General features: G+C 53.8%; 1 protein-coding gene across 1 annotated transcript in view; it reads right to left on the bottom strand.

Annotated features, from left to right (window-relative positions):
• Window positions 1–16,304, bottom strand: part of RGMA (repulsive guidance molecule BMP co-receptor a) — a 43,269-nt gene that overhangs the window by 16,242 nt on the left and 10,723 nt on the right. Inside the window, exon 2 of the mRNA XM_032842345.1 lies at window positions 8,466–8,581. Within this exon, the coding sequence (XP_032698236.1) occupies window positions 8,466–8,581 (116 nt within the window). The remainder of the gene's footprint in view (window positions 1–8,465; window positions 8,582–16,304) is intronic.

The following is a 16,304-nucleotide window of genomic DNA, read 5'->3' as shown; positions in this document are numbered from 1 at the left end:
CATTCGCTGCTTTCAGAGACCTCCTTTGAACTGTTAATCAAGCCCAATCTTTCGGAATAATAGCCTGATTATTACTGCCCTGTTTGCATAACAAAGAAGCCCAATAAAACTTATTTCACTGTGCACGGAGGGGGTGTGAAGGATCGCCCTGAGAAACGAGTCTCAGGGATGCAGGGAGCCGCTCCACGGCCAGAACCCAGGAATAAAGACAATGCAATTTGCCACCAAGAAAAGCCCAATAGACCAATAAATTACCCGCGTGCAAAGGGATTAGATCGGGTTTCAGTGGCTGTGTGGGAGGGGTGGGGTGAGCCGGGAGAGGGGGAAAACCTGCCTCCTCTTAAAGGGGTAAGTCTCGTTCGGAATACAAGCCCCATGATCCGGTCGGTTTTGTCCGACTTGGGGCAAGGCGTGGGGGTTGGGGTGGGGTGTGTGTGTGTGTTGGGGGGGGCTGTAGCACAGCAACTGCCCAGATTCATTTATTTGCTGCAAGTTCTGGACTCTACCAGGTGCTTCAGCCTGTTTGGGGCAAGTCCGTGGGTTTCTCTGCTCAGGTGCAAGCAGCTCCCAAACTTCTAGAAGGCAGAGCAAACACGTTTCACGTGAATCCTGAGTCGCAGCAAAGATGGAAGGACGGAGGCAGGAGAGGGTACCCGGGGAGAAGCATTTCATCCCAGTCTGGAAGGGCAAGTGGGATTTGGCAGGTGACGTGGGACAGAGGTCTGGAGGTACATTGGCCTCGGGAACAGCGGAGGTTGGCTGGAGCCGAAATACTAGTTGGTTGCTGGTAGCAAACGTCACAGAGCTCCAAAGCCCTTTCCTCAGCAGTGTGGGGGGCCAGGGGTCCCCCAGCTCCGTTAGATTCCGCCACAAGGGGGCGCTGGTATCACCCCACCCTCCTCGGAGACCTGCCCCCACAATTCCTCTAGCCTTGGTCCCCCACACCCCAGGGGGACCAAGAGGCTTCCTGCGGCATGTGTACCTCAGTGGGCCCTCATGGCCTTTCCCAAGGTGCTCCCACAAGCACCCAGCAATCCCTAGACTCAGGTCCCTCCGTGGAAATACACCCTGTGGTTCTGTTCTCCTGCCTGGACCCTGCCGCCCCAGCCTGATTTCAGACTCTGATGTGGTTGATTGTGGGGAGCCCCAGGAAAACGTTCAGGAAGTGCGCGGCATGATCAGAATACTATTTTTAGGAGGTGGTGGCTTTCTTCGGGGTCAAGCAGACAGAGCCCTCACAGAATGGCTTAAAAGAACAGGGCCGACCGGGCCTCTGTGGAAAGGTCGCCCATAAAGCCGGAGACCTGGTCCTGTCCCTGCTCACTCTGGGCCGCGGAGGCACGGAGCAGCACCAAGGGGAGGGGCAGTCTGCCTGCACCCAGCATGGGACTCTGGCTTTGGCCGCAACAGCTGCCCGCACTCTCTTCTGTCCCCTCAGCAGGGACTCAAGGACGGGGCAGCGAACGGATCTGGTGCCAGGATGGGGCACACTCGGGCCTGGACAGTGTCCTGGAGTCTCCTTGAGTTCAGAGATGCCCGGAACCTGCCCATCTGGGTCTCTCCCGCAGGACCTGCCCGGGATCATCGTGGCGTCACCATCGGCCTGTCGGACACCAGATACCTCAAGCAGCACACCCAGGTCCACTGCCACCCACGGAGCTGAGGCAGGAGGCACTGCCCCCTCATCCCACCCAGCCACGCAGGCCAAGTTGCTACAAGAAAGCACGCCAAGGAAAAGGGCACAGGTCAGTTTGCCAAACGGGACACCCTCCCCCCACCAATTCCGCTGGGGCCATGGGGAGCCTGATCAATGGCAAACAGGGAATTCAAAAAAGCACCTGTTGGCTGAGGGCTCCTCTGGGTAAGAGGGGCCCATGCCAGCCAAGGGCTGAGCGGGGAGCGAGATGTCATGCCCAGTGCATCTTGTCTTAGGGCATAGCATTGAGCTACCCTGAGTTCCACAAGGAGGGCGGTTATGGGCAAAGACATCACTTTTTCTATATAAACGAAGCTTTCAGGTGTGCAATTTGGTCTTCCTGCTTTGAGGTATAACCCCGTTTCCTGAGTCTAGGGGCTGGCTCTCGTAATGATAATTTTCCATCCTGGCCTTGCCTCCAGGAACCCTGGGCTCATCTGCTTGGCCGCTCCAGGTCCGAGTTCATTTGAAGTGGCTTTTTTGCCCTCACCGCTGTCCACGGGCAGGCCTCCCTCCTCCACCTTCCTCATGGGGTGGGAGGGCAAATGCACGCCAGCTGGGCACACGCCCGGCTGGCGCACACATGTGTGAACCTGTGTTCATGGGCCATTCCTCAGCATGGGAAGCAATAATGGGCTCCTTTCTGCGGGGACCTGGGTGCAGACGGACCACTTTAATAGGCGTCTAGGTATTCCGACTGCTTGGGTGAAATGGTGCATGAAATGAATAAATAAGCAAAACCCGAAAGACATAAATCTGACTTGGGAAAATTTGCACAATGACAGCCCTGCCAACTCGTTTTCCTGACCTATGGCTGGGTGGCATCTTCTTCTCTGAAATACTAAGTGAGGGAACCGGATAGGGAGCAGAGAGGGCCCTTGGGAGGAGGCAAAAATGTTAGGTCTGCAGAAAATGTGGTCTCTCCTCATTCTACTATCGTATAGCTCCTGATTTTGTTCCTTATTTTTCCCCACCTTAAAGCCTTATAGGATCCATAACATAAACTCTCAGATGCCACAAAACAAATTTAAGGGGCTTGTTTACTCAAAATCAGGGATATGGATAAGGGCAGGGGTCTGTGTTCTCCCTCTGGCTCTGTCACTAGCTAGCTATGTAATGTCAGGCAGCCTCTCTGACCCTCTGTCTCCTCTTCAGGGCAGTGGGAGTGATGACGTTCAGTGAGGAAGGGGTGGTGAGCTCAGGAGGTGTTGTATTTAAAGCATTTGGCTTTAATGAGTTTTAATGAGCTCCTGGTGTCCTGTGACCACTCCATAAATGAAAAGAGGTTTAAAAAGTATTGTTCCCCATTCAGATGATCACACTTTGGAGAGAACAACATAAGTTATTATATCTCCGAGGATGTGCGTAGTAATCTTTGTGCGAGGTTGGAATTTGGGTTATTTTCATTTACTTATTTATCCTTTTCGGTTTTTAGATTTAAAAGTGAGGGTTGTTTTTATAACCAAAAAAAGTTATTTTAGAAAAAAGATTGGGATAAAAAAAAACCCGTGGTCTCTGTCTCTTGGGAGAAAATAAAACAGAAATCCCAAAAACCCAAGGGCCCTACCATTCCCAGGATCGCATGGGTTGTACTCAGGGTGTGCAGCAAGGAAAAGGGTATGAAGAAACAGAAAATGGGGTTCTGCCCTTATTGAAAGAACTGGTGATTTAGGAGAGGACAAAAACCGAAGACCCACGAAGCAATGACGCTGCGAGGAAGCACAGATATCTGCAGCCAAGGGGACAGGTGTCTAGGTCATTGGAAGGATGGCACGGACCCCGAGAGACAGCACTGAACTTGACTGAGAGGGCATTTCCATTCCAAAATGGGCAGTGGCATGAGCACGGGGGTCCTGGGGGTTGCCCACAGGGAGGGCATGGTGGGGTGGTGGCAGACTATGTCTGTATGTCTGGGGGGCAGGAGTGACCTGGGACCGACGGATTTGCCAGAAGCCATGGGAATGAGGCCTGGGAGAAGCTTGGGGGCGGGGGCCAGAAGTCAGAGGGTCCTCCTTTTTGGATTCCCCAAAGAAGGCTACAAGGAGGCTCAAGTTCCCGAGCAGGGCTTTTAGAACAACTCATTTGGGGTTGTGCACGGGGGTTGGGGGGCTGGAGAGGGGGCTCCTAGGGCTGGCCAGCTGTTGTAGCAAGGAGACAATGGGAACAGACAGGACAGGGTGTAGGAAGGAGACCCAGCCCCCAGCACCTGGACTGAAGGGACAGGCCCACATCACACTTGTCACTTCACCGTTCTGGGCAGTTTAAACAGACTGGCCCCGGGTGCAGGAGGGGAGGAATCTTAGGTGAGCCACCACCCTGGTATGTCCAGGACTGGGAGGACTTCTAAGGACCAGATGTTTAACTTTCAAACTAGAAATGTCCGGGGTATGCTAGGATGTGTTGGTCACTCTAGAAGAAACCGCGCCTTCAGTTTTCTGCAGGTTGAATTGAGCCAAGCATGGGAACAGCATGGTAGTCAACGACGCAGTCAAAACAGAAAGGTGGGGTTCTCCGCCCAGTTCTGTGCCGGGCCTTGCATATTTCACCAAAGAGGGGATTTTTCGCAGGAACCACGTGTCCCCAGTCTAAAAACTGGTCCCCACCTCGTCCTCTTACCCCCACAGGGTCCCAGGACGCCCTCTTCCCCATTGCACAGAGCGTCCTTATCTGAGCCCATGGACCACCTGTCCCCACTTCTCCGCTGAGCTCTGGGGTGATTGCTAGCAAGTACTTCAACCTTGCAGACGGGTTTCCCTTCTTCAGCCACAAGACCAGAAAGCCTCTCCTTGGGGCGCCTGGGTGGCTCAGCGGGTTAAAGCCTCTGCCTTCGGCTCAGGTCATGATCCCAGGATCCTGGGATCGAGCCCTGCCTCGGGCTCTCTGCTCAGTGGGGAGCCTGCTTCCTCCTCTCTCTCTCTGCCTGCCTCTCTGCCTACTTGTGATCTCTGTCAAATAAATAAATAAAATCTTAAAAAAGAAAGAAAGAAAGAAACGAAATCCTCTCCTTATTCCCAGTTCACCCTCAGGGCCTAACAGGTCAATCGTTCACAGGATCTTACATCTGGCCTTCCTGGGAGCCAAGGCTCTGCTGTGTCACACACCGACCTGCTAGCTGGCTCCGCTGTCCTCTGGCTCCTGCCACCAGACATCACTTCATTCTCTCCCTCTGGGACACCAAGTCCCACTGGGATAACAAAAAATGTGATAAGCAAATTGACTTGCTTGCACATTTCTAAGCACCGGCTCTGGGAGAACTTTTCTCATCCCTGTAATGACACAGATGCCCTTGGACGCTGCAGACGGCCCTTGGTCTCCACAAGCCTTAGTTTCCCTTTGAGGACTGACATTGCTGTAACCGGTGCAGTTCAAAAGTAAAGGGAAAGGAACGAGGGGAAAAGACCGGCAATAATTTTTAGAAGGGCAGTCTTCACACTGGAGGGCACCTCAGAAGCCACCAGAGGGACTGGCAGGTTACAGACTACGGGGTCCCACCCTGGGGTATGGGCTTCGGTGCGTCCGGCGTGGGCCCAGAGCTTGTCTGGGTCTAACCAGCAGCTCCTGCGGGAGGTTGAGGCTGTGGGTCCAGGCACCAGACTTGAAGAACTCCTGTGCGAGTATAGACCACACCCACTCATCCGATGTTGATAGGAAACAGGCCAACATATCTACAACCCTTTGATGCATTTCTCTTAGCAATCTGTTTGATGAAGTCATGGTGATTTAGAAGTTTAAGAAGCATCTATGTATCTCTCCCCCACCCCCGTCCCCGCCCACAGCTAGATGTGGCCACTGGTCCATCCCCAACGACGGTGGGCACAGAACGGTCTAGGCACACAGCCTTGCAGCCTGAGGACTACCACAGAACCCTTTCCCATCAGGAGGCTGGGGATCCGCCAGCCATGCTGGGAGGAGGGTCCTGAAGGCTGCCACTGAGTCAGGAACCCAGCAGGCATGCCAGGGGGCCATAGGCACTGGGCGAGTCCCTGTAAACACTCTCCAAAGACACATATCCTCTCAGTCTACAGAGGTTAAGGCATCTTTCCCCACATAACTATGTCCAATTTAATTTGCACTCCTCTGGGTTTACTCCTGGCAACTGTTCAAGCTAACTAGCGCTGAACAAACCTATTCTTTCCTGAGCCTGCTCAAGCCAGATTCCACCTGTCTTCAGTGGGAGAGGCCCTGCAGGCAGGGCCCCCCGGGGTCTCCACGCCTTACACTTGCCAGGGCTTTGGGTTTTCTCCAGCTCCCCGCTGGTTCTCCCTGCTCTCCGTCAGACCCACAGCTTCTCGACTTCAGTCCAGAGCAGCCTCTCTGCCATTGGGTCCAAGAAGAGGATAGTCTGTCTGTCTTTCGCTGCGAAAAGGACCCATTTAAATCTCTTAAGAAACTTGTCTTCTGACCCAGATTCCGCGCAAGTTTTTGGAGCCCCCGGTGTATTTGGAAGCTCAGATTTCAGTAAGGTGGGCAATTTTGACTAAATGCAGCTGTCAAGGCCTCAAATTAGAAGAAACACGAGCCAGTTGGCATGACGGTGCTGCGGCTATCTGTTCTATCTGCCAGGTTTTAGTTACCAGCCTTGAAGCCAAAAATGAAAGGGGCTTCTAGGAAACAAAAGTGATGGAATGTGTGTTGTGAATTATATAACCCACCAGCTTTCCTGGGACCGCAGTGGGGGGAATGGTGGGGGGAGCAGTGTGTGGAGGGGTACATTTTAAAATAAAGATCTTCAGATGGAGACAAGAAATGAGCAACAAGGAAAACACCACCACTGGGGTGCTGGCAGCTGCCTCCTTGCGAGTCCCGCCGGCCCTCCCTTTCCTCTCCCCAATTCCAGCAGTTAACAGGCGCTGCCCCTTTAAGAGCGGGAAGGTGTTGTTTTAAGGGCCTCTAAGCCCCCCTTCTCAATTTCAGCTCCAAGCTGAGATCACATCCCCCAAGGCAGCCAAGGGACAAAAGCTATTTATCAACCCATCTGATAAAACTTCCAACTGGCCGGATCTTTATCTAGACCAAACTGAGATGCACACCTGGCAAAGTCCTGCTCCTCCAAAAGGTGGATTTCTTTTTAAAGAAGACTGTCCTTTTTATTATTTATTATTATTATTCTTAGTTTTGGGAAGAGAATCAAATCAGCCTTTCAGCCAGGCCCTACTGTAAAAGGGGTAAAGGCCTTTTAAAAGGTGGGTGAAGGGGGGAGGGAGTAGGCCACTCGTTGCTGGGTTCACTGTATAGAGGTATTAATATTCCCCGACGGGGGCGCATGAGGGTCCAAGGTTTCTTTGGGTCACTGACCTCCCCCCCCATCTTGTCCTTGGCCCTGGCCTCCCCAGTGGAATCCAGAGCTGGGAGCAGGTTGTGGCTCACCGTGATGCCCTTGGGGCACGCAGCTGCTGAGTGAGCTGGACACGCTGGACTTCGCTGGCGCCGGAGGCCCCCGCAACCCGGCTGGGGCGAGAAGGTAAACTGATCGCCTGCCCCTTACCGCTGCCAGCAGCGTCCGCCCGCCGGCAGCCCCAGCTTACAGCCAGGCAGAGCCCGGACTGCCCAGTTCTGCCAGTTCCTGAAACCCAGTTGGCTGGGAAGCAAAACAAAACAACCCAATCCCAGTCTAACCGAAATCTTTCCTTGCAAAGAGCTTGGTTGCGCGCGGGGGCTGCGGATGCGCGCCCGGCCGCAGAGGCTCGCACTTCTGCAAACAGACACCTCGGCACCCCGCAACACAATGGAGCCGGCCGAGAGATCCCGCCTTGCATCGGGGACCATTTGGCCCGTGACACTGGGTTTATTTGTATTTTAAGCAAGAGAAAAAATGGGTATAAAGGATTTAACTGGCGTTTCCAGGCTGTGAGTAGCATATGGCCAACATGAAATAAAGTTTTATGAAACATTATAAAGAAAACAGACTGGGGATTTAAGTTTCGTGCTTTCCCCCTCCCCCCGAAAGGGGGGGAAAAAAAAAAAGTGAAGAAACTGGAGCGTTTGGGAAGGAACAAATGCTTCTCTGTGGAGTTGGTCTCCCTTCCCCCAACAAAAACAAGAGGTCCGGGCTCGGAGGAATTTGAAAGCAGCGATCTGCCAAAAACATTGTGAAAAACTATGGGGGATTCATTGGAAACAGATGGCTTTTTCAGCTTTAATTCTGAAATTCTCTCCCTTTCTGACACAATAAAAACAAACAGGGGGCGACGCGGAATGTTATCAAACAGGAACCCGGGCTCGCGTGAGCCTAGTCCGTGGGCTTCCCCGCGTGGGCAGGAGCGTGGGGCGGGACGGGACAGGGTCCCGGAGGAGGGGGCGGCCGGGGACCCGCCTGGGACCTCAGGGGCGGCCCGGGCTCCACCCCTGGGCACCCGGCAGGTTCGCACTCTGGTGGGCGAGCAGCCGGAGAAAGTGCCCCCCGCCGCGAGTCCGCGCTCCCTCTGCCTCCCCCCTCCTTCGGGGCCCCGATGCGGCGCGTCCCCGGCACCCCCTTTCTCGGAAGGAGGGAGGCGCCCCCGGCCCCTGCTACCTCCCTGCTCCGGCTCCTTCCAGCGGCAGCCGGGCGGGGTCCTTCTACTCCCCCCCCCCCCCCGCGGCCCGGGTCCCCGCGGGCATCCATCGTGCCCTCGGCGGGGCGCGGGAGAAACAAAGACCGGAGGAAATAGGAGGCGGGGGTCCCGGCGGCGAACTTCGGCTCCGACCCGCTCGCAGAAGTATGGCCGAGGGGCGGCGGCGAGGCCCGGGAGCGGCGACCGGCCGTCCCCGCGCGCCGGGGGCAGTGGCTTACCTGCCGGGAAGCTGCAGAGAAGGAAGGCGAGGGTCGGCCAGAATCCCAGGGCTGAACGTCCTGCCCCTCTCCCCATACCCATCCATCCAGCTCGGCCTGTTACCACTAGCCTCTCCCTGGAAGAAGAGTTTAGAAGAAAAGAAGAGGAAAATAAATCACGCTGCGGAGAAAGGGCAGCCTCGCTCCGCCGGCGGGAGCAGCGAGCCGGGAGGCTCGGTCCCCCTCGGCCGCGGGCGCCCGGCGCGCCCCCCCCTCCCCGGGAGCCCCTCCCTCGCCCTCCCTCCCCCGGGTCCCCTCCAATGTCGGCGCGGCCCCGCCGCCCCAGCCGCCGCGCGGCCCGCCCCTTCGCGCTCGGGTTTCAGCGCGGCCCGCGGGGGGTGGGGGGGGGACGAGCTGGGCGGGGACCCGGGCGGAGGGGCTCCGACGCTGGCCGCGGGGAGCTCCGGAACCCCGGGCCCAGGGGGTGCAGGGTGCGCCCCGGCTCCCCGATCCCCGCGGCAGCCCAGACCGAGGAGGCCCAGCGCCCCCGGACGGCCTGCAGAGCGCCCCCCTAATCCAACCTGTAAATATCCAACCCAAGAAGAAACTGCGCTTGGAGACAAATCCCAGGACCCGGTTCCAACCAGACTGCCCTCCCGACGCCGCCGCCCACACCCCCCTGGTTCATTTCTTTCACTCAGAATTGCCCCCCTGCCCCCCACCACCCCAGGCAGGAGGCTGGAAAATCCGCTTCTGAGTTGTCCGAGGGTGTCCGGGATCGCCCGCTGGCTCTCAGCCGCCAACGCACCTCGAGGCTCCCTCCCTCCGGGACCCCGGGCCACCCACCCCGCCGGGACTCTAAGCCTCCCGCATCCCCTTCGCGCACCTCGCTGCTTCCCCGGTACTTGCCCTGGCTGCAGTCCCGAGTTGGGGGCCTGCGATCCTGACGGAGGCCGCAGGACGGCTGCCACCCCGGAGGAGGTGTGGATACAGCGGTCTCTGCGGTGCGCCGGGCCCGGCCTTCTGGGGCTGCCAGGGCAAGGCCACCAAGGCCGCTCTTGGGAGGGCATCAGGGTGGCGACTTCCCTTAACTCAGTCGCTTATTTTTCCAGGAGAAAAATATCTCCTCCCCAAGGTTGCCTAGGACCTGCGGCTCTTCTGCCGCTGTTGGGATATTTAAGAGACTGGCAACTTTCCCCGAGAAACATCTTTTGGATGGAACGCAAATAGGCCAGAGCAAGTGTTTTTGCGTCGAACCAATCCCTCCCTTGGCCCCCCTCACCTCTCCTCCAAGCCTACTCATCTGGCTCTTTGGAAAAAAATTCTGAATTTTTATCCAATTTTGATGTTTCTCTTAAGCACTATCGCAGTCCTCACTTGTTGAAGGCCACACAGGCTGCAAGGCTTCGCCTGCGCTTAGGACTCTGCCAGGAGGGGAGGATAGCTCTGGGGAAGCAGGCTTTGGGCAAGCGGAAGAAATCCCTATGTCCTGTGAAGTCACAACTCAGTCAGTCTTCTAAATCTGGCTTTTGCAAAACAGGTGAGAAAGGGGGCTACTGTTTCAGCCAGCTGTGCCATGGGGCCATAGAAAGCTGTGGTCCTCTTGGTGCAAAAACGTCATGAAGACAACTGCTCATCTTTAAAGTTGCACTGCCCATTTCCCCCAAAGAGTGAGGTCACCACCCAACAGGCTCTAAGTATCCTTTTCCCCAAACTGGGGATAATTTTCAGCTCTGATTTGTAAAATGCTAGGGTTCTGTCGGGTGGAAAGTCCAGCACCTCCCAACCCAGGGCTCTCCTGGCATTCTTCTAGAGCACCCCCCCACTTGGCCAGACCTCACGGTTTATTCCAGAGAATCCTAGGACAGCCCTGGTCCACTGAGGCAGGCACAGAGCCCGACGGCACAGAGGCGCCTTTGAGGTCCATCCATTAATACCATTTGCGGGATTGTGCCCTTCCCAGTAGTTCTAAAGCTTCTTGCTAATGAGAAAGGGGATCCTTCAGCAAGGTAGCCCCCACAGTGACTCAGCCACAAGCACTGCTGGGCTTGGAAGACCGGACAGCCTTTCCAGTGTGGTCCTTGCCTAAGGGTGGACCTTTGGAAGCAGGACTTAGAGCCTCCGCACCTCAGTTTCATCGTCTGTAGGGGCAGGCTGATAATATTGTCACCCTGAGACTGCAAACAAATACAGTTTGAGAGGGGCACCGGGCCATGGGAACGCCCGAGCTCCTGCTACAAGATTGGCCGCCATTTTGTGAGGCAATCCAATTCTTATGACGTAAGTCCATGATTTAGGAAAGGGATACAGTCGGCATCCTTTTTTTTTTTTTTTTCCTCACGAGGAGAGATGTGTGAGGCTATATTTGGACATCACGAAAGTAGAGATTTGGCCTTTACATAGTTTAGACTATCAAGAGAAAGGCAGTCCCCCAAAAGAGCAGTATGGGGTCATGTTGGCCTTGAGCAATCCATCTCTACTGGCCAAACCAACCAGCTTATTGACAATTCCGCAGGTCTTTGCAATAAGAATTTCTTGGAACACCGGGTTATGGAACTCAGCACTCTATTTGCCAAAGAAACTCACTTAACTCAAAGCGTGGCTGACTTCTTATAAGCAGTTCCTATTCTAGAGCGTGGCCACTTCTGGGTTCTCCCCTAGGTTGTACTCTGAGCCTTGAGTTAGATATCTCCCCTTGTGTGGCTCTTGCTCCCTATCACCCAGCATGGGCTGTGTCGGGCCCAGCACTGAAGCCTTGCCCCGCAGCCTCCATGGTTAGACAGAGGGGTTGTGTGGCGGAAGGGCAGGGCATTTCCGAAAGGCAAGGCTCTACGTAAGGTTGAAGCTCTCTCAGAGACTGGCAAGTTGGCAGCTCCAACTTTCCCTTCCTCTGGGTACCCACAGGGTGTTCCCATATCCAGGGCCTGAGTCCTCAGTCAATAAGTGCATATGCAGAACTACGGCATGCTAGATTTGCGACGATGTGGATGGAGCTAGAGGGTATCATGCTTAGTGAAATAAGTCAATCGGAGAAAGACAACTATCCTATGATCTCCCTGATATAAGGAAGTGGAGATGCAAAGTGGGGGGGTTGGGGGGTAGGAAAAGAATAAATGAAACAAGATGGGCTCAGGAGGGAGACAAACCATAAGAGATTCTTATTGTCACAAAACAAACTGGGGGTTGCTGGGAGGAGGGGGGCTGGGGAGAGGGGGTGGGGCTATGGACACTGGGGAGGGTATGTGCTATGGTGAGTGCTGTGAAGTGTGTAAACCTGGTGATTCACAGACCTGTACCCCTGGGGCTAATGATACATTATATGTTTATTAAAAAAAATTAAAAAAAAAAAAAAAGAACTACGGCATGCTAGTCCCTAAGGGATAAAGAAATAAATAAGACAGACCCTGTCTTTGCACTGCTGGTAGAAACCAGTATTAGAGGAAGGTGAGGGGTAAGTAACTAACAGCCCAGGGAAGGCTTTACCAAAAAGGTGGTGTGTCTCGTGGGCTGTTCTGAAGGATTTGTTTTTAGGAAGACTGACAGTAATCCTGGCTTGCGTTTCGACGCGCTCTCACATTATGTCAAGTGCTGGCTAAGTACGTTTCTAGACACTTTAAGCTAAGGTCTACGGCCATCCCCATTTTGCAGATGAGAAACTGAGGCTGAGTAAAGTCAGGTGTTCACCCGATGACTGGCTACTAAACCAGAGATCCGAGCACCCCAAGCCCACGCCTGATGTGGTGTATGTGCGTGCCATTGATTCCTGCGGTGCAAGTCCGCGTGGGGCGGCAAGTCACGGCTGGATGACAGATCACTTAACAATCACGGTCAATAAAGCAGAACACAGACTCTGGCAGCGGATACACAGAACATGGGCACGAGGGGCCTTCAGCCCAGGATGGGGTGCGGGGTGGGGAGGGAAGTTTTCCAAGTGTGCAAGAGTGCTGTGGGGGGCGGGCGGAGGTGGTGGGCAAGGGAAGGGAAGTAGGGTAAGGATTCCAGGCATGTTCCAAAGTGTGACCTGCCCCAGGAGCTCGACAAGCCAGAGGATGAGGCTGCAGGGAGAGCAGGGGTTTGTACAAGATGGGCTGGGGCGGGGGGGGGGGGGGGTCCATTTTTAGCACCTGGGAGCCCCTCCCGAGGTCTCAAGAAGAGGAGGGAGCAGTCATACTGCCCCGGAACCATTCCAGAGCAGCCGAATCTGAATCCCTGGGTAGAGCCCGGGCATCAGCGTTTTTTTGGTTTGATTTTTGTTTTTGTTTTTTTAAATTTTTATTTATTTATTTGACAGACGGAGATCACAAGTAGGCAGAGAGGCAGGCAGAGAGAGAGAGAGAAAGAGAGGAATGAGGCTGGATCCCAGGACCCTGGGATCATGACCTGAGTGGAAGGCAGAGGCTTTAACCCACTGAGCCACCCAGGTGCCCCTCTTCAGCGTTTTTAACGAGCTCTCCCAGGTGAGAAATTGTAGGGATTTGCTAGGTTGGTAAGTCACATCATGCGTCATTGACCCTGGGTGCCTGCTAAGACTCAGGTCGAGTCCATCACTTTATCCTTTTAAAGTCAAGGCTGCTGAGACAGACAACTTAACAAGCACTTTCAATAAAGCGGTGACTGGTGCGTGACCCGGGCTGACCAATCAGTCTGTCCTGGGCTGTGGCTATGCGGGAGCCCCTTCCTGGTCTCTGATTCCAGAGGACGAGTCTGCAGGTAGCTACCTGATGGGGAGGCTGGTGTATGAGTGCTGGCAGGGAAAGCTGTGCTGGCAGAGTTGGCACACTGTTTTTACTAAAATTGCACTTTATCAGGTGAGCTTTTCTGGGGCTGATGGAGATTTTCAGGGCTCCCCACGCCATTCCAGCATGTGATTCTCCCTACACCTCCTCTGAGTTATAGGAGTACCCGTTCCAGCTGTGGGAGCCAACAGAGCTCCTTACTTTGCTGAAACTGATTTGATTGAGGATTCTCTCCCTCATGTGCACAGACTCCTAACAGGGAGGGAGTGGATGGTCCAACACCGGTCCCAAGAAGTCCTTCCACAGGCCTCACAAGCACAGAGGTATGTTGTCAATGGCGTCTAACCCCTCATTCATTTACTGGTAACATTTCTTGAGCCTATTCTTATGCCCTCCACCCCCTACCTGTGAAAACATTTTGGCTGTGCCATGTCTTAAGGAACTCAGTTGGTTCAACTGACAACTGAGTGTGGGACCCACTCCTCTTTAATTGAAATCAAGGTTGACTTCAAGTTCCTCTTTCAAACTCCAAGGGCTCCTGTGGGGTCTGGTTGTCTCAGATTTGATGAACGAGACCTCCTTCACTCTCCCCATAACTGTGTTGAGAAGCCGGAGCTGGTGTATTACATAAAGAATCTGCAGATTATGACCTGCTCCATGAGGGGGCACAGGACCCCCCTCCCCTGCCATGGGTCAGTAGGGGGTCCCCTCAGCATCCAGGCTCCCACTTTGGACAAGTGAGACCCACAGGGCTGTTTCTGATTGAAGGTGCAGTTTCAATAGCCCACATCAAGGAATTAGAGTCACAAGATTTATTACTAACAGGTCCCGGAAAGAGTGGGATTGGTGGGGTGCACAGGGAGGCAGGCGAGGGGCAGCCCTCCATCCCAGGTTGAGAGAGAGCAGGGGACAGAGAGCAGGGTAGCAAGCACCCACTCCTTATAGGGTGGTGGGGGTGGAGGTCACTCCCTTTTCTTGGGCTGAACTCTAAGGGTTAATTCAAAATGTACCCTGGAAAAAGCAAGGCAGGGAACCCTAAATTTGAGTCCTGACCTAAATGTCCAGGGTGTGAGTAGGGTTCTCCTACTGTAAAATGCACAGGTAGCAACTTGGAAAAACTAAGGTTGTTTTTCTTATCGTAGTAAAATTTTTTTTAAAAGATTTTATTTATTTATTTGAGAGAGAGCGAGCGAGTATGGGCTGTGGGGAAGGGCAGAGAGAAGGGGAGAAGCCGACTCTCTGCTGAGCAGGAAGCCCAACGTGGGGCTCGATCACAGGACCCTGGGATCATGACCTGTGCTGAAGGCAGACACTTAACGGACTGAACCACCCGGGCGCCCCTTCACCCCAGTAAATTTCAAGGCTTAATAGGCTTTGACCATATCATCTTTTTGGCTTCATTTTTCCACACTGAAGAACAAAGCAGTCCAGCTTCTCAGGCAAGTCTTTTATCTGGGTGGTGACTTTACTTACCGTTCTACAGTACCGAGATATTTTTCTCTGGGGAAAAGTTATAAAATCCCCAGGTTTGGGTCTAGCCCGGGGAGAATCCTATTTTGGGCTTAGCTCCCAAAGCAGTATCTGGAAGCATTCTGGCACTTTCTGAACACGTAGTCCCTCATGGCTGTTAGCAAACGAACATTTTGCAAAGACCCCCAAGATCCCCTTCTGGGCTGTAAACAGGCTGGACGGAGTCCATTTTGTTATCGTTTGGATGCTGTGCTCCTAAATGCAGTAACTGAGGCTTCAATGTGTATTTTCTTGCTAACTCATAAGCGTGCTCTGCCGTCATCCGCCATGTGTCTGCCCTCTGTCTGCAGGCCTGGAACCATCCGAGCACTCACTCCTTCAGATGATCTATGGACACTGAAACTAAGTCTGGGAGCCCCAGTGATCCTTGGGGATCCCCACTGTTTATAATTCTCCATCCAGCAAAGTACCTGTTTATCCTATCTTTTGTTTCCTCTCTCTAAGGACAGTTCCAATCTGTGGCGATTTCCCCGCACATTCTGGAGCAACTTACTATTGCGAGTGACCCCTGGGGTGGAACCTTCTCAGAAGGAATTCTGAAAGTCTAAACATAATTCATCCCTGGGTTTCTCCCTCGTCTCCAGCCCTGTTTCTACCTCCTCCAAGAATGCTAATAGATTTCTCCGGTTTCATGTTCTCTTCTCAGAGAGCGTGCTGTGCTCTGTCCAGTTCATTGGGATTTCCAAATGTTCTTGGTGATATTACATCTTCGCATGTATTCCATGGAGTGGCTGTTAAGAGTGACCCTTCCTAGATGGGGGAGCTCCCTTTGTGGGCAGGGGGCCCAGGGTATACACCCTTGGGCGCAGGCCCAGTATGGAAGGTCACTGCCCATTCTGGCCATCGGGACATGGACGCCATCTTTAATTACCCCTGCTCCCTTCCCTCTAGATGGTTGGAGGGTAGCAGGCCATAGAGTTTCCCTGCTGTTTGTTTCCGTCATGATTGAGTAGAGGACCTCTCCCTGCTCCTCTTCTTCCAAACCATTTGTGAGTCTTGTCCTTACGCTGGCATGAAAGACCCCTTCCCTGTAGACTTCAGAAAGCCTCAGTGTGCTCCCACTTTGGCCAATCTTGTCTTCTCAGCTCTTGCCATTAGCTTCCTTTGTCCTGTATGCACACCCTTCCATGTGCTTCTGTGCTCCCTCCCTCACCCCGAGGGATGCTTATTTTTAGTAATCAAAACGTGGAGACTTTATTCCAATACTTTAATGGTGTTCTGAAACACAGGTTCCCCTGGCATTCCAACAGCTCTCTTTAGAAACTGAAGAGGCATCTCACTTTTTCTCTGAATTCTTTCAGATGGATTTAAGACACGTCAGCAGATTTTATTTGCTCTTGGGCATGGCTTTAAACGGATGTGATCAGACCAGTCACATTGTTTGGCTCCCACAGAAGACACATTCTTCCTATTTATTTACTGTGCTTCTGTTTTACTCCTTCAATAAGCATTCACGGAGCACTGAGTACTCAGCTCTGAGTGGGGACTTTGGGGGTTCTCAGGATGGGGGCAGACGGTCCCGGCTCCCTCCTGGCAGCCCAGGTAAGTTGTCAGATGTAGAGACAAATGATTTCCGCACCTCGTGCTCAGTACT

The sequence above is a fragment of the Lontra canadensis genome, unplaced genomic scaffold, assembly GCF_010015895.1.
Source record: "Lontra canadensis isolate GAN:19392208 unplaced genomic scaffold, GSC_riverotter_1.0 scaffold128, whole genome shotgun sequence".
NCBI classification, from domain to species: domain Eukaryota; kingdom Metazoa; phylum Chordata; class Mammalia; order Carnivora; family Mustelidae; genus Lontra; species Lontra canadensis.
This window is presented reverse-complemented; position numbering and strand designations above follow the sequence as displayed.